Here is an 18,873-nt window from a genome sequence, read left to right as displayed (position 1 = left end):
CACGACTATCGTCCATTACCAGGCTAAATGGGGAAACATGTCAACACAACAGCAAAAAAGAACAACATGTCAGTCCTGATACACACTTTCCAAGTGCAGATAACTAGCTCCGTATTATCTCGCAACAACAACATTTTAAATACTAGCTAGCTACTTTAGTAGGCTAATAGAATAACAATAACACAAAGTATGTAGCTAGCTACCAATGACTTAGTTAGACGAATAATGATTTGTAAATGAAAATTCTAATGTAGCTAGTTAGGAATCACATACATTGGCTTTACATAGAGCGTTACGACTTTTTACGATACATTTGCCTCAAAATTGGAGCCAGCTTGCTACTTACTTGCGACGTCATCCGTGTTACCACTAATACTATAATATATATTACATACAGACACCACCTCCACTTACATACATACACCTCCTCCGCAGACATGCAGACATACAGACACCTCCTCCACTTGCATACATACACACACTCACACACTACAAAATCGAATACTCTGTGTCCAACTGGAGTCCACAAGCTCACCGCTGACGTTGATAGGGAGGTTCAGGGCTGCTGCCGTGACGATGGACGCACAAACAGTGGCGGCAGCTCCCATGTCAGCCCTCATGGCGTCCATCCCCGAGGGCGGCTTCAGAGAGATCCCACAGCTGCCACCAGAGAGCAGAGAGAAAGGGAGAGAGAGGGTGGACAAGGTATGAGTGAGTGCCTGAAAGGTGATGTCTGTTGTGGTGGAGGTGGTGGTAGGGTGAAGATGATGGCGGTGGTGAAGAAGGAGGTGTGTGTGTTTTACCTGTCGAAGGTGACACCCTTGCCCACCAGCAGCAGTGGAGTGTGTGCTGTTGGGGCAGCTGTTGTAATGCACCTCCAGGAAGACAGGGGGCTCCTCTGAGCCTTTAGGACACACTTAGGAACGCCCCCGTTTTCTGCTCCTCGATCCACTCCAGAGGCCTGGGAGAGGGGCGTTACAAGTTTGCTCACACACACAAAGGTTGGTCAACACACACACACGCACACACACAAACAGAGACGCGTACACACACACACTCACACCTTTTATGGACGGTGACCCAGCCATGACACCACCCTCCAACCCCAACACCCTCCAGCCAGCCATGACACCACCACCCTCCAACCAGCCACAACACCACTACCACCCTCCACCCAGCCACAACACCACCAACCTCCACCCTAAAACACTAAACCCTCCACCCAGCCATGACACCACCACCCTCCACCCAGCCATGACACCACCCTCCACCCTAACACACTCAACCCTTCACCCAATGACCTAGCCATAACACAACCACCCTCCAACCCAAACACCCTCCACCCAGCCATGACACCACCACCCTCCACCCAGCCACAACAACACCACCACCCTCCACCCTAACACACTCCACCCAGCCATAACACCACCCTCCAACCCCACCACCCTCGACCCAGCCATGACACCATCACCCTCCAACCCCAACACCCTCCACCCAGCAATGACACTACCACCCTCCACCCAGCCACGACTCCACCAATCCTAAATAAAATGATTTATTGCCTTCGCTAAAAGTATATTTATTTACAAGTGTTTACAAATATTAGACACCACCACCCTCCCCCCAGCCACGAAACCACAACCCTCCACCTAACCACAACGCCACCACCCTCAATCCATCCATCCACCCAGCCATAACACCACCACCCTCCACCCAGCCACAACACCTCCACCCAGCCACAACAACACCACCACCCTCCCCCCAGCCACAAAACCACAACCCTCCACCTAACCACAACGCCACCACCCTCAATCCATCCATCCATCCAGCCACAACACCAACCTCCACCCATTCACAACCACAACACCACCACCCTCCAACCTCGACCCAGCCATGACACCACCACCCTCCAACCCCAACACCCAGCACCCTCCACCAAGCCATGACACCACCACCCTCCACCCAACCATGACAACACCACACTCCACCCAGCAATGACACTACCACCCTCCACCCAGCCACGACACCACCAATCCTAAATAAAAGGCTTTATTGCCTTCGCGAAAAGTATATTTACAAGTGTTTACAAATATTAGACACCACCACCCTCCCCCCAGCCACGAAACCACAACCCTCCACCCAACCACAATGCCACCACCTTCCATCCACCCAGCCACAACACCACCACCCTCCACCCAGCCACGAAACCACCACCCTCCACCCAGCCACAAAACCACCACCCTCCACCCAGCCACAACACCACCACCCTCCAGCCACAACACCACCACCCTCCACCCAGCCACAACACCACCCTCCACCCAGCCACAACATCACCATCCTCCCCTCAGCCACAAAACCACCATCCTCCCCTCAGCCACGAAACCACCATCCTCCCCTCAGCCACGAAACCACCATCCTCCCCTCAGCCACGAAACCACCATCCTCCCCTCAGCCACGAAACCACCATCCTCCCCTCAGCCACGAAACCACCACCCTCCCCTCAGCCACGAAACCACCATCCTCCCCTCAGCCACGAAACCACCATCCTCCCCTCAGCCACGAAACCACCATCCTCCCCTCAGCCACGAAACCACCATCCTCCCCTCAGCCACGAAACCACCACCACCCTCCATCCATCCACCCAACCAACCTCCACCCAGCCACGACATCACCACCCTCCACCCTGCCACAACATCACCACCCTCCACCCAGCCACAACATCACCAACCTCCACCCAGCCATGACACCACCCTCTTACAAGTGTTTACAAATATTACTGACAACAGTCATATAACATTAACAATGACCCAAAAACAACTGGGGATTAACAAAGGGTAGGAGAAGGACCATGCGAACGGTGTCACAACAAAACACAGCCCTATTCTTCCCTACACCTCTGACCTACCTATATCACATACTAACTAACCTACCCGGAACCTAAACTACCTGCTACAGAACTACGGGGCGTGACACCCGCTCGCGTCTTACCTAATGTTTTTAGACAGCGGTTATCTACGTGATGTAATGTATACCCCAGGGTATCTTACCTAGCCCTTCTCCCGTGGGGAAGAAAAGAGAAAACAGGGGTCCATCAACACACTAAACCCACAGCTATGAACAAAAGAAACAATTTCTGGTAACAGATTATAAACAAACTAGTCAAACAAAACACCACCCCTTCCCTCTCTCGCTACACATGACAAAACACACATTAAGTAGGAGATGATCTTCTGGGTTTGGATGACAACTGATTGAACACAGGTGAGGGCTGACGAGATAACGATGATGGACAGGACCCAATAACCAACAGGGGAGGAACCACATGCACACCACTTCACCTAGGGGGAGACAGACAGAATGAAAACAAAAACAGACACAGGACATAATACAATACATACAAGTCTGTAACACTTGCATACATACAGACACCACCTCCACTTACATACATACACCTCCTCCACTTACATACATACAGACACCACCTCCACTTACATACATACACCTCCTCCGCAGACATGCAGACATGCACACAGACATAGTCATACAGACACCTCCTCCACTTGCATACATACACACACTCACACACTACAAAATCGAATACTCTGTCCAACTGGAGTCCACAAGCTCACCGCTGACGTTGATAGGGAGGTTCAGGGCTGCTGTCGTGACGATGGACGCACAAACAGTGGCGGCAGCTCCCATGTCAGCCCTCATGGCGTCCATCCCCGAGGGCGGCTTCAGAGAGATCCTACAGCTGCCACCAGAGAGCAGAGAGAAAGGGAGAGAGAGGGTGGACAAGGTATGAGTGAGTGCCTGAAAGGTGATGTCTGTTGTGGTGGAGGTGGTGGTAGGGTGAAGATGGAGGTGTGTGTGTTTTACCTGTCGAAGGTGACACCCTTGCCCACCAGCAGCAGTGGAGTGTGTGCTGTTGGGGCAGCTGTTGTAATGCACCTCCAGGAAGACAGGGGGCTCCTCTGAGCCTTTAGGACACACTTAGGAACGCCCCTGTTTTCTGCTCCTCGATCCACTCCAGAGGCCTGGGAGAGGGGCGTTACAAGTTTGCTCACACACACAAAGGTTGGTCAACACACACACACACGCACACAAACAGAGACGCGTACACACACACACTCACACCTTTTATGGACGGTGACCCAGCCATGACACCACCCTCCAACCCCAACACCCTCCAGCCATCCATGACACCACCACCCTCCAACCAGCCACAACACCACCACCACCCTCCACCCAGCCACAACACCACCAACCTCCACCCTAAAACACTAAACCCTCCACCCAGCCATGACACCACCACCCTCCACCCAGCCATGACACCACCCTCCACCCTAACACACTCAACCCTTCACCCAACGACCTAGCCATAACACAACCACCCTCCAACCCAAACACCCTCCACCCAGCCATGACACCACCACCCTCCACCCAGCCATGACACCACCACCCTCCACCGAGCCACAACAACACCACCACCCTCCACCCTAACACACTCCACCCAGCCATAACACCACCCTCCAACCCCACCACCCTCGACCCAGCCATGACACCATCACCCTCCAACCCCAACACCCTCCACCCAGCAATGACACTACCACCCTCCACCCAGCCACGACTCCACCAATCCTAAATAAAATGATTTATTGCCTTCGCTAAAAGTATATTTATTTACAAGTGTTTACAAATATTAGACACCATCACCCTCCCCCCAGCCACGAAACCACAACCCTCCACCTAACCACAACGCCACCACCCTCAATCCATCCATCCACCCAGCCATAACACCACCACCCTCCACCCAGCCACAACACCTCCACCCAGCCACAACAACACCACCACCCTCCCCACAGCCACAAAACCACAACCCTCCACCTAACCACAACGCCACCACCCTCAATCCATCCATCCAGCCACAACACCACCAACCTCCACCCAGCCACAACACTACCACCCTCCACCCAGCCACAACATCACCATCCTCCACCCATTCACAACCACAACACCACCACCCTCAACACCACCACCCTCCAACCCCACCACCCTCGACCCAGCCATGACACCACCACCCTCGAACCCCCAGCACCCTCCACCAAGCCATGACACCACCACCCTCCACCCAACCATGACAACACCACACTCCACCCAGCAATGACACTACCACCCTCCACCCAGCCACGACACCACCAATCCTAAATAAAAGGCTTTATTGCCTTCGCGAAAAGTATATTTACAAGTGTTTACAAATATTAGACACCACCACCCTCCACCCAACCATGAAACCACCACCCTCCACCCAACCACAATGCCACCACCTTCCATCCACCCAGCCACAACACCACCACCCTCCACCCAGCCACGAAACCACCACCCTCCACCCAACCACAATGCCACCACCTTCCACCCAGCCACGAAACCACAGCCTTCCAGCCACAACACCACCACCCTCCCCTCAGCCACGAAACCACCATCCTCCCCTCAGCCACGAAACCACCATCCTCCCCTCAGCCACGAAACCACCATCCTCCCCTCAGCCACGAAACCACCACCACCCTCCATCCATCCACGAAACCACAACCCTCCACCCAACCACAATGCCACCACCTTCCATCCAACCACGACATCACCACCCTCCACCCAACCACAACATCACCACCCTCCACCCAACCACAACATCACCACCCTCCACCCAACCACGACATCACCCTTTGGTCGTCTTTTACACGTTCATCATGAATGAACAATAACTAACCGGCTAACCCTTTAAACTGAAACAAAACCCCGGAATTGCTAAACGTCAAACAATAGTCCAAACTTAAATAACAAGATAGTAATACGTCATTGTCGCACGCTCTCCAAACACACAGCCAACTCTGCCACAGGTGTCTGTGGTTTCCTCTCACTCATTCAATCATCTGTCACGCCCCCGTGCACTTCCTCAAACTAAACAACATTTATACAAATTAATCAATGGGCAGAAAGAGTGATACTATAGGCATACATGACTTGCACTGGGCAAAATAATTACACCACCATGCATCACTATTGTAGTGTTTGGCAAACTGTTGCGTCGCTGAGTGAGCATTGGTAGATCCTACTAGTACAGACTTTACACTCAAACAGGCTTTCTCTCTCTCGCTGATCTCCTTATCTCAGGTTCTGGATTCACTACACTTGTCTTTATGAATGAGTTAACATTATTTATTTAGAATGATTGAGATCAAAACAATGTACATTGAATGAACAATACTGTTTAAATGCGTTTACGTAGCACTCATCTGATACTGTGACGGCTATGAGTAGCCTGGTTGTCTGTGTGTTTGTGTGTATGTCTCTTTAACAGCCATAGGAGATAAGTCCAGTCCAGAGGACCCCCCCCCCTTGATAATTGCCAATCAACTCCAGCAGTGGTCAATCAACTCCAGCCAATCAACTCCAAACCAGCCAATCATCAGAGGCCACATCATTTAAAAGACATTGACATGAAAGCAGCAGGAGCTGTGTGCCCACCATTCTTTTGTTGTACTACTTTGTTAGTTTGATACTTGTTAGTTTGATACTTGTTAGTTTGATACTTGTTAGTTTATACCTTGTGTTAGAAACCTGTTAGTAATTATTGTTTAAAGAACCATCACGGATGAGTTTATTGTTTATTTTTGTTTGAAGCATTTGTTGTAACTCCAGTTCTGTTTTTCTCAATACCAATAAGACTTTAATTTATCCTTGCTATAATAAAACTCCTTGTTACATAACACCAGTAATACTTTGTTACTTCTTCTTCTCCCTAGCGAACGTAGAACGTAACAGATACACTGCAATACTAATGTATGAACACGTGAGGGCGCTATCATCACGGCCATATAGCAGAAACACTAGGCACGGCGCCATCTGGTGGTCAACTGTCGTCAGCACAACACAAAGCGAATTGGCGAATCCAGAACTTCATGAGAATATTTCCTATTCAGTGGTTGAAACTATCACACATCTGGCACTCCGAATTGTTTCAGCAGCAGTATAAAAAACTGTTATATTTTCCAATGTTTTTATTTATATGAAAGGCCTCCTATTATTGATGAATGTATCCAGCTGTGTAGCAGCACAGTAACATTCCACTCCATGGAATGGAAAAGCAGTGGGATCACCAGCGCCCTCATGTGGACAACATCATAACCTGCAGCCTGCCACCTGGGTGCACTGATACTGTAGCTACAAGGAGGAAACTAGACTCTCAAACAGTCTGGATAGAATAATGGGGTGACATACGTTTTATTGCATAAAAATAGCAGGAATACAATGACCATTTTAGAACAGGAAGAATGGTTGAACTGACTCAGGCTGTAGAGCAAATATAATAATATCAGTTTTCACATGAATGTTTGGCAGAGACTTTTGGCTATGTTTTGTTGATAGCAAAACATGTCTAATATTGATAATCTGACTCCAATGTAATTATCCTATGTGCTTAGTTTTTTCTCCTCATACAGGGTTAGGGTTACACTGGTCAGATCGCTGTCATACAAAATCTCTGCTAGTCTGAGCAGAACAAGGATAGCGGGAGGATAGAAATTAATAATATTAGTGTTTCTGTGTGTCAAAGCGGGAAAAGCAAGGCTAGATGTATGCAAATAAATGATGTATCAATTTCTTCCCCGTGTATGATACTGAAGGTACATTTATCAATGTTCAAACCTTTAAAAATGAAAGTGTTGAAAAAAAGTTCTGTGGAAAACGTCTGGTCACAGCACATAGTGAGAGGGCTGCCACACGGTACACGTTTATCATGAATGAAAAATAACAAACCGGCTAACCCTTTAAACTGAAACAAAAACCCGGAATTGCTAAACGTCAAACAACAGTCCAAACTTTAATAACAAGATAAAAATACAATACAGTTGACAGATTGGTTTGGTTCTCTCCTTCTCTGTGGTAACATTCTTTCGACTGACCATTGCCAAATACCACACACTATCAATGCGCTTACATCTACTGAATTAAAATGTAAGACCTTACCAACACCGGCTTGTTTTCTGCAGAAGATCAAATCTGGATGATGTTTAGCCATTGTAGGCGAACGCAGGGCATGCGATAGTTGTGGCGAACTTTCAACTTTGACCCATACAACTCTATGAACATAAAATTCTTCTTTTCTTATATTCTCTTCTTCAGATCGCAAATTATAAATTATCTATCCTACATAGAAATGATCGTGCTATAAAAAAATTATTGTGAATTAACTAAGAAAATATTAATTATCGTCGCTCAGAAAGGTCAGAACTAAACAAATGAACATTTCCAAAAAATTTGTATTAACAGCTTCTGATGCCTCAATCTGCCTGAGCCTGTGTGCTTGGAGCATGGATTAAGGGCTCCGTTATGTCAAAGACATCAATGAGTTCCTAGGAGACAGAAAACAACAAAGCATGAGATGACATCAAATAAAACAACCTTTTTACAATCAGCTGGTTGTCAAATGTGTGAACATAAATTATATTAACTTGTTGAAAAAGAGCATTAAAAAAGTCCTTTAAGTTATGAACAAAAATATGATGTTTGGTGTGTGAGATAGATGAGCTTAGTGAGTAAGATACAAAGGGTCTGATGGGTACAGAGCTAGAGTGATGGGTATAGAGCTAGAGTGATGAGTATAGAGCTAGAGTGATGGGTATAGAGCTAGAGTGGTGGGTATAGAACTAGAGTGATGGGTATAGAGCTAGAGTGATGAGTATAGAGCTAGAGTGATGGGTATAGAGCTAGAGTGATGAGTATAGAGCTAGAGTGATGGGTATAGAGTGGTGGGTATAGAACTAGAGTGATGGGTATAGAGCTAGAGTGATGAGTATAGAGCTAGAGTGATGAGTATAGAGCTAGAGTGATGGGTATAGAGCTAGAGTGATGAGTATAGAGCTAGAGTGATGGGTATAGAGCTAGAGTGATGGGTATAGAGCTAGAGTGATGGGTATAGAGCTAGAGTGATGAGTATAGAGCTAGAGTGATGAGTATAGAGCTAGAGTGCTAGAGAGCTTAAGTTAAGGCACTTAAGGCCCGCCACAGGCTCAGCTTCTACCCCTCAGCCGCCAGGCTGTTAAATGACTCTGGCTTCCCCCCCCCCCCCGCCCCCAAGTCTGCCCAGGACTGAACTGGACTCTGTAAAAAAAAAAAAAACTCTGCACTGCACTTTACTTTATACCGCACTATCCAATGCACTGTTGTCTGTCCTGTGTTGTTGTTGTGTTGTCCTGTTTTTTGATATGTGAAAAAAGTATAAACGCACTTGCTGTGGTGACGAAGCAAATTCCTATATGTGTAACGCATAGTGGCAATAAACGTTATCTCGATCTCTCAATCTCAGAGTGATGGGTATAGAGCTAGAGTGATGAGTATAGAGCTAGAGTGATGGGTATAGAGCTAGAGTGATGGGTATAGAGCTAGAGCATCCCTCACCCTCCAGCTCTTACGGCTGATGGAGATGACACACTGCTGTGTGGACGACCCTCCAGCCTCCACCTCCCCTTCCTCCACAGGAGCTGAATCACATGAAGCACTCACATTAATAATGACCCAGTATTATTGAATCACATGCACTCACATTAATAACGACCTGTTATTCCTGCAGAACAACCTGAGATAATTCTTGCAGAATAATGGGAAGGAAGCAACATCAAGAACAGGACTCGTAAACATGAAACCTCACAGATATTACTCCTACCAGGGCGGCTAATACAACCACAACACCTTGTGACGTTAGAATTATAAGGTTCTATCTCCATTTTTGTCAAAATTGAGTTTTTTATATAATCTGATCCATTAGGTGTTTACTAATGCCTGTGTGGTGTTATTTTTTAAATGTTGAATTTTTTTTGTTAGTAATTCATAAAATACAAAGGTTTCATCTCACAAAACATAATGGAATGTAAAAACTTTGACGCTCAATATCTCTGAACTACCCTAAACGGAGATAGACCTAGAACCTTATCATTCTAAGCTCACGACCTGCACACATATTTATGACTCATTAAAGACTCATACACATGCGTACGGAAGGTGTGATGGGAAATGTAGTTTTTTTCTTACCGATACAAGGCAACTTGTCGTTATCCAGGTACATCCTTGCCAAACCATCCTAAGGAACACAAAATATAGGAATACAATAATTCTTCCATTGGCTATGTAATAGTAAATGTAGGAATCTTAAAGTTGTATCTCCCTATGTATATACAGTACTATCTGCATCTCATAAATGAGTAGCAGTGCTGCAGTGGTGGTTGCCCCCCCCATCGATTGATAACTATACCTATCAAACATAAGCCACTCACCCTGATCAGAAAAGACGTATGGAAAATGTTCTCCACTGTCCGCGAGAACGAGTTGGGATCGATCACAAACGCATAATATGAGATAGGTGATGTCGCTGTGAAGAGAGACACAACGGCTATCGATCTGATATACAATTATTAACTTAAATGTAAACATCAAGTCGATATATATAATACAATATAATATATATCAAAACAACAGTCAAAACTCACGGTCATCAGTAGCTTCGCAAGTATCCCAGAATCCTCTCTACCTCCTTCTCAGTTGCCTCCTGGTGGGATTCTTCAAAGTTCATCAACTGCAAGATAAAGTCAAGCAAACTACAGTTAAAAAACATGACCTATTTCCCCCATCTTGGACTCTGGGTGACCTCACTTAAAATGACAAACAAGTGTAAACATGTCGTCCTCCACAAATGATGTAGCGCCACACCGTGTGTGAATTGGTAACAATTAGGTATTCAAACGTATGACTAAAAAGCTACCAGAAAGTGTTGTGCTCCTTTGCTTTTTACAGAGTTGTTGTGTTTATTTGAAAGCGGTCCATAGATTTGAGGTAGGTGGAAAAGTTACCGTTGCTGGCCAAAAGATGGAGTCTGATATGTGATATATAACTAGTAGCACGAGTTATAGTGGTGCTATAAATAGATAGCACTAATGGTGGTCTAACAATGATACTCCACACTGTCTGGACTTGTACCTAGCTGCCTGAAGCTAAACGTTATTCCAACAGCAGTGGAGTTTAGCAGACAGGAAGATGTTAGCTCACGCATCATGTGACTTGGATGAGACGTAGACCCCCCCCTCTAAAAAATACATAAATTAGGTAACATCACTATCCTCCAAACACAAATCGTGAGCTTAGAATTATACGGTTCTATCTCCGTCTACGGTAGTTCAGAGATATTGAGCGTCAAAGTTTTTACATTCCATTATGTTTTGTCAGATGGAACCTTTGTATTTTATGAATTACTAACTCAAAAATGTCAACATTTTAAAAATAACACCACACAGGCTTTAATAAACACCTAATGGATCAGATTATGTAAAAAAACTCAATTTTGACAAAAATGGAGATAGAACCTTATAATTCTAACGCCACGATATGTTGAGTGTGTGAAGTACAGAGACCTGCATGGGCATGGTCCTCTTGGCTTCCTGGCCGGGCACCTTCCTCTGCCTCTCTACCCGTTGCCTTGGTGGAGGTGGCTCTGCCGGGAACGAGCCCAGCCTGGTAGAAAACAGACACTGGGATTAATCAGAGATATACTCTCCATGCAAAAATACAGGGGAAAATCATCCAAGACGATAACAATTAGTTATTATTAGTCAACTTGATCAATTTCTTCCATGCACATAACGAGATGGAGTGGTGTGTGTGTACCCAAGTGCTGCAATAACGCAGGCGTCAAGGTTCACAATAATCCAAAACGTAGGTACTTTACTAGGAAACTCAGGTAAATACAGATACATACGACAGTGAAGGCTCAGGACTGAACATAGGGTGACAATTGAGTCAGGTTTATATGCTGGTCGGATAACAAGACACATGTTGGTCAGTACGGTAGACACCTTTGTCTCGATCCTCACAAAGAGGTGAAGGAGAAGGAGACACTCACATGTAGTGGAAGGTCGGGGCTGTCCTGAAGCAGCACTCTGCTCTCTTAGCCAACTTCTGCCAGGCATCAGCGGGTAGGTAGCCGCCGGTTGCGCCATCCTTCTCTGCTTCCTCCTCCTCATCCTCCAATCGATTCAGCCCCATGAAGGAGAGCTGGGTAATCCATCCAAAACACAAACAGTGTTTCAGCAATCAGACTTATACAAAGTCCTGAACAAGCAAATTTGACAAGACTTGTGACAACCATATCAATAGACATCCTGACATCTGGCTAGTTAAATGCAGATACAATGATATGGTCCCTGACAAAGATACTTTGCTTCTGGGAGATTACTAGAGATGATTTCTATCAGAGTAACTACTATCTTCATCCTCCACCACCTCCTACTCTGACTCACAAGGTTCTCAGTGAAGGCAGCCGGGTCAAAGGTAGATCCCCCAGCATGCAGTTGGCTGGCCTTCTCTTTGCCAAGGTCTGTTGCTAGAATGAGGAGCTGGGCATCCAGCACTGCCTCCCGGGGCTGATGAACTGTGAGGGAAAACAAAGAGCGACGTCATTATTAAAGCAGGAGGGGAAATGGACTGTGAAAGGTGGTGGGAAGAGGCACTTTGCTTATACAGTTCATAGGTCCATATATATTTGGACACTGACAGAACGTTCATAATTTTGGCTCTTTACACCACCACAATAGACTTGAAATGAAACAATCAAGATGTGCAGACGTTCAGCATTGATTGAGGGTAATTTGAGGGTAATCAGATGAACAGTGTAGGAATTTCAACAGTTTCTACATGTGACCCCCCTTTTTTTAATATAGTAGGTTAAACCCTGAACACCATGGATTGAATAGGTTGGAAAACCCTAAAACAAATAGCACACAAAGCAAGGTGGGTAAACTCTATTCACTAAGATAAAAAGGTTCAAACAGTTTACTTGCATTCACTGGACTAACATCACTGATGCCATCGTTGGTATTGTGTGGTTTAAATAAAGTTTAGTAAACCAAGATAGACGAGAGACGCACACAAATAAACAGGTGAAGTTGTTTCTTTGAACAGTAAAGATAATGCACATTATTTAGAAACTATAACCACAGCCCTGAGGTTACAATGTTTGACAATAGAAAACAGGCTTGAACAAAGCCACTTACTCCGCGACGATGGCATTTCATAATTCAAGTGCAACTCCCAAAATAGATCTATCATGTACCGAACAGATGGGCTCACTAACATTGTTTACTTCTTCTTCATTCTGGTTTCTGCCTTTTCCATGGCGTAAAAGAGACCGTCGACAAAATACTTAGGGCGAAAATGAACTTCACAATTTTGGACTCCGGCCCATGCCTTATGCAGAAAGGTGAGAGAGAATATTTATCATAGCATACCTTCTTTAAAAAGTTTGTTGGCCTCCTCCAGAACCTCAGTGAGTTTGTTGTTTTTGGGTTTCAACATGTCCTCTCGGTTTTCTGTGAACAGATATAATCAATGGTCAAGCCAACTCAGTATCCCTGAAAGGTGTCAAAAATAGTTACACAAAGTGGGGGAAATATGGCAGTCCTAAACAAGACTATCATGCTTTATACAACAGTTAGTTCCGACCAAGTAATTTGATTGGACAAGAGGCATTCCATGAGTGCTGATATACAGTATAACAGCACTGGGACCTTTAACTATGTATCACTCCGCCGCACAGATGTTCTACTAAATGACCGTTAATTAGACTACATGTTTGTGTTCAGGTTACTAGGCAACCGTCCATTTGAAGTTCAGTTGCGGAACTATTTTTTGTTTATTTTTATGATTAAATAAACAAACAAATCATAATCTGTTGTCGCTTATTACTGTTAACTAATAAATCGCGCTGTAGAACTGTTGTATAAAAGCAATATCACACTCGAGGTCTGCGGCCTCGTACCTACGACCGAATCACAGCCGTGCTGATATTCAGTATAACACACTCCCTCTCGTGTGATATTGCTTAAGTGTCCTCCACTCACGTTGAACCGTGCTGATGAGGTCTCGGTACTTGCTCCGGATCTCACTCCTTCGAGCCAGGTCATCACCATCATCCATCATGTCTACCGGACTGCATCCTGCCTCATCATCATCACCACCTGTGTCTCCGCCCTTCTCCGCTCTCCCATCCTGTCTGGCCATGGACTCTTCACCTCTGTTTACTGCTCTCCGGCTCATCTTGGACGAATTAGGTGTTCTGTGGTCTTCTAACCTCTTTTCCTCTTCCAAACTGAGACGTGATGGGGGGGGGGGGGGGAAACGTTTGGATTAGTAAAGAAGTGTAGCTAACCCTTCTGTGGTGGATGTTGGATTAAGAATGCCACGGTGATTCACTTAGACAGATATATATATATATATATTGTAAATCGATTTGCATGAAGGCTTCGGTTAAATGTAAAAATAAAAATAAATAAATAAATCAAGTATCGAACAGGCAACCTTCAGACTAGGGCTGCAACTAACGATTATTTTGGTAGTCGACTAATCTGTCGATTGTTTTTTCGATTAGTCGCGATTAGTCGTGTGGCCGCGGCAGTGGCCGCGGGCTCCAGTGCATGTTGTACCTCACCTTCTCAAGTCTGCACACCTGTGAATGTCACCCTGTTGTCCAGTCTCTCTGGCTTAACATACGTTCCCATTGCAAATTCAAATAATGACTCATGAAATATTTGAATTTGGACCTTCCAAAACATTTAATACATACAATAATCAATCTTTGTTTCAATGAAACAAAATAAATAATAAACGGATTTATGCTTCTGCGTCACACCGACGACGCGCCCCTTCCCCGATTACTCACTCAATCCATTGCGTCGCAGTATTTTGGCTTGACTAGCGAGTTTGTGTTGTGATTTTCAACAACGTTGAAATGTATTTCCGTGTTTCAAAATAAAAATCAGAACATTTTGATTGGTTGCCGACTTGCGGCTCAATTGACCAGCCAGTGTCACATATGCCCATGTCGGCATGGGTTCAGATCCATGCCCTGCTGCAATACCCTCTCCTCCTTACTTCCTGTCTTTCACTAAAGTCTCTGTTATGTGATTAAGACAAAATAATTGACGGTTTCCCTGATTATGTATAGCCCACATGTTCTTTCCATGCACACAGCACAGTGTATTCTTCTCTCACCAGGGTAGATTTCACAGTGTGGGAGGTGTAGTTGACGGACAGACTTCTGAGGGCAGTCTATGTTGAACAGGGGTCCTGCAGGCCTCTTGCCACTCTGGGCTAGGAGCCTCGTGTCCCAGGGGACTGTCTCATAGAGCACCTCCCCCTCCCCCTTCATCCCAAACACCAGGCCTGTTATACTGCACTGGAACAGACCTGCATGGGGGCACTGGAACCTGTTGAACATACAACAATGACGAATGATATCCACCAATTCAACTATTTCGACATAGTAATCTCTTGTAGTAATCCCATACAGTCAGAAATATATGTATAATACACAATATAATGACAAAAAACAAGTTACCAGTATCTTCCCTTGCTCTCATCATCAAGGATTTCAGGAGTACATTTTTTGTGAAAAGTCTAAAAAGTAAAAGCAATTGATATTGAACCACATACTTAAATTATAAAATAGTTTTCATTTTCTTTTTACTTCCTAAATTCTCTCTATCCTTCCAGGTGAAGCTCTTACCGGGGGAGAGTCAGGCATAAACATGCTCAGGCTGAACATGTTAAATTCTTTGAAACTTAACACGACATCAGGTAAGTTGTTGTGAGACAGATGTACTCTGACATCTTCCGTGCTGTTCTTGGAATCGCCACTAGGGGGCCAACTACGGGGGCGTGGCCTGAGGCTGGATGGTCCTCTGTGTTGAGGCGAGGTTGAGGCAAGGTGAACAGTAGGTTGAATGGGTTCTGGGAGGGAGGGAGGGAGGGAGAGAAATAATCATACATTTGGAAACAACATGTCTGTCTATTATAGTCTGTCTAGTATACATACTGTATACACATATAAGTGCATACTCGCCACACACACACACACACACACACACACACACACACACACACACACACACACACACACACACACACACACACATGCATTATGTTGATATAGTAGACATGCAGAAAGAAAACTTCCAGAGAGTTCCCTCACCTCTCTCCTCTGCTGTCTTAGCTGAGTTCTCCACATCCATCCTGTCAAAGATTCATAATCAAAAGTGAAACAATACAAATAGTTGTTCTACGGCACAGGACCAGACCTGCCTGGGGAACTGGAACCTGTTGAACACAGTGACCCAGTCTGATCATTTGGTCTGCTAGTGACCCAGTCTGATCATTAAGTCTGCTAGTGACCCAGTCTGATCATTTGGTCTGCTAGTGACCCAGTCTGATCATTAAGTCTGCTAGTGACCCAGTCTGATCATTTGGTCTGCTAGTGACCCAGTCTGATCATTAAGTCTGCTAGTGACCCAGTCTGATCATTAAGTCTGCTAGTGACCCAGTCTGATCATTTGGTCTGCTAGTGACCCAGTCTGATCATTAAGTCTGCTAGTGACCCAGTCTGATCATTTGGTCTGCTAGTGACCCAGTCTGATCATTTGGTCTGCTAGTGACCCAGTCTGATCATTAAGTCTGCTAGTGACCCAGTCTGATCATTTGGTCTGCTAGTGACCCAGTCTGATCATTAAGTCTGCTAGTGACCCAGTCTGATCATTAAGTCTGCTAGTGACCCAGTCTGATCATTTGGTCTGCTAGTGACCCAGTCTGATCATTAAGTCTGCTAGTGACCCAGTCTGATCATTTGGTCTGCTAGTGACCCAGTCTGATCATTTGGTCTGCTAGTGACCCAGTCTGATCATTTGGTCTGCTATGGTGCTTTTCCACTACAGGGCCGGCCTGGGTCGACCCGGGTCAGCCCTGTTCTTTGGCACTTTTCCATTGAGCGGCCCGTGTCAGCACGGCACGGTAAAATAGTTCTTGTTCGGGATGGGTAGGGAAAGTTGGGGAAAGGTACTTTTTTGCCAGGCTGCGTGTGACGTGTGACGCTGCACACCGTTGATTGGTCAATGGAAATCGTCATCCCATGTTCATAGATTTCTTCTCTGACCGCCATCTTTAAATACCACAACAGATTTCGCTCTAGGAAAATGTCACTTACTGTTTCTGTAATAGCTTATTAATAAAGATTCGAAAAATTATGCTGACCATCGTATTATCTTAGTTTAATGTCATTTCAATGCATCATAGAACTTTTATTTACAACAAGCATAACAAAAAAATCGCTATTATGGCGATGTGCTGTGCCTATGCTGTTCCTCAGTCCAGCGGCAGTCAAATGCCGGTAGATTCGTGTCTTGGAGGAAGCATGATACTCGCTCAGAGTTCATCTCGCTTTCCCCCCCCCCGTTGATGTATTAAACAATCTAAGCAATCTAATCAGAGCAGTTGTTATTATGTAATATTATTGATGGATGTGCCCTTTTTGATGGAGAGCAGTGAGCTGATGACTGGATGTGAGCATGTATTTGACTAATGCCGATAGATTCGCGTCTTGCTCCGAAACCGGAGCTGGGAGCAGTCGGTGCAGACAGGATTTTACAGCGTTCCTTAAAACTACCGTAATTCATGAACTATATGCCCAATCTAAAAGATTCAAACAGTTTCTGAAAGCAGAGAAGTTGCACTTTTTGAACAGTTGAACTTTTTTAGGCTTATTACGGTAGTTCACCAACAAAAAAAAGCACAGTGCTCAACGTGTCAGGAGAAATAAAAAAAGAATCATGTCGGCATTTCCCTGGTTGCGAGATCTAAACTAGTCTACTAGAACTGAAAGCGGCAAGTAACAGGCACTTAACGTTACATGTTGTAAGGCTGATCTGTGCACGATAGTGCTGCATTTTGACATAATTCTTATCGCATTTCCCCCCTCTGATCTGTATAGCGGGGGGGGGGGGGGGGGAATCTTATGACACGTAACTACAGTCCCGGGTCGCTCAGTATAATGGAGAAGCGTTTCTGAAAGTACGGCACGGCACGGCTCGGATACAAATGCGGCCCGGTTCGGGTCGGTAGTGGAAAAGCGCCACTAGTGACCCAGTCTGATCATTTGGTCCACATGTCGGCAAGAAAAGAAAGAAAATACGAATCACAACACAAACTCTCTAGTCAAGCCAAAATACTGCAACGTAATGGATTGGGTGAGTAATCCCCACTGCTACCTAGTTAACTAGAACACTACTTTATATTGTTAGCAGGCTCACAAAACAAGCTGTGTTAGTTGACTAGCGATGTGTCATTGATTTTCAACAGCGCGGAAATGTATTCACATTTTTCGGAAGAAGAGTCAGATCATTACATCGGATCCCGACATGCGGACCAAAGTTGGTAATGATCAGACTGTGTCACATATTTAAATGACGAAAGCCCTTGAATTGAATGTCCTGAGTCATTAACAATGTTGCCCTCTCAGTAGAATTAGAGTTTTGAAAAAGAGCGTTCCAACACTTCCTGTAACACTTGTTGAGCAGAGCAGAACAGATATCAGCATACAGTGCCAACTGTAAGTATTGGGACAGTGAAGAATTGTTTCTTATTTTGGCTCAATACTGTTTTGGATTTAGAAGTTTGGATTGTAAATCAAACAATTATTAAGAGGTTATGTATAGATTAAGAGGTTATGTATAGATTAAGAGGTTATGTATAGATTCTCAGCTTTTATTTGTAATGTCGGGTATTTGTGTACATATTAGTTTCACCATTTAGAAATTACAAAAATATGTTTATATAGTCCCCCTATTTCATGGCACCAAAAGTATTGGGACAGACTAATGTTTTGTTTGTTGGACTTTTAAATGAATGATATACAGCCAGTGATTCTTGAAGAATGTAACTTTAAAATCAGCTTAGTTCAACTGTCTTACCCCATCAGCACCCAAAATACAAGCTTGTTTTAAAACA

General features: G+C 45.1%; 1 protein-coding gene across 1 annotated transcript; it reads right to left on the bottom strand.

The window, feature by feature from the left end:
• Positions 1–15: 15 nt before the first annotated feature.
• Positions 16–16,109, bottom strand: LOC308164478 (EP300-interacting inhibitor of differentiation 3-like; the record flags this gene model as incomplete). The annotated part of the gene is given in 19 exon segments (XM_080538561.1): positions 16–23; positions 536–660; positions 804–961; positions 3,331–3,338; positions 3,630–3,754; positions 3,880–4,037; positions 8,346–8,408; positions 9,454–9,536; positions 10,084–10,132; positions 10,326–10,420; positions 10,539–10,546; positions 10,548–10,624; positions 11,457–11,556; positions 11,945–12,096; positions 12,342–12,472; positions 13,329–13,409; positions 13,941–14,188; positions 15,135–15,285; positions 16,070–16,109. Coding segments are annotated over 19 exon segments (1,860 nt in total).
• Positions 16,110–18,873: the final 2,764 nt, after the last annotated feature.

The sequence above is a fragment of the Nansenia antarctica genome (assembly GCF_963989245.1).
Source record: "Nansenia antarctica genome assembly, chromosome: 8".
Lineage (NCBI taxonomy): Eukaryota > Metazoa > Chordata > Actinopteri > Argentiniformes > Microstomatidae > Nansenia > Nansenia antarctica.
Note: the sequence above shows the minus strand (reverse complement) of the source record. Positions and strands in the feature narration are given on the sequence as shown.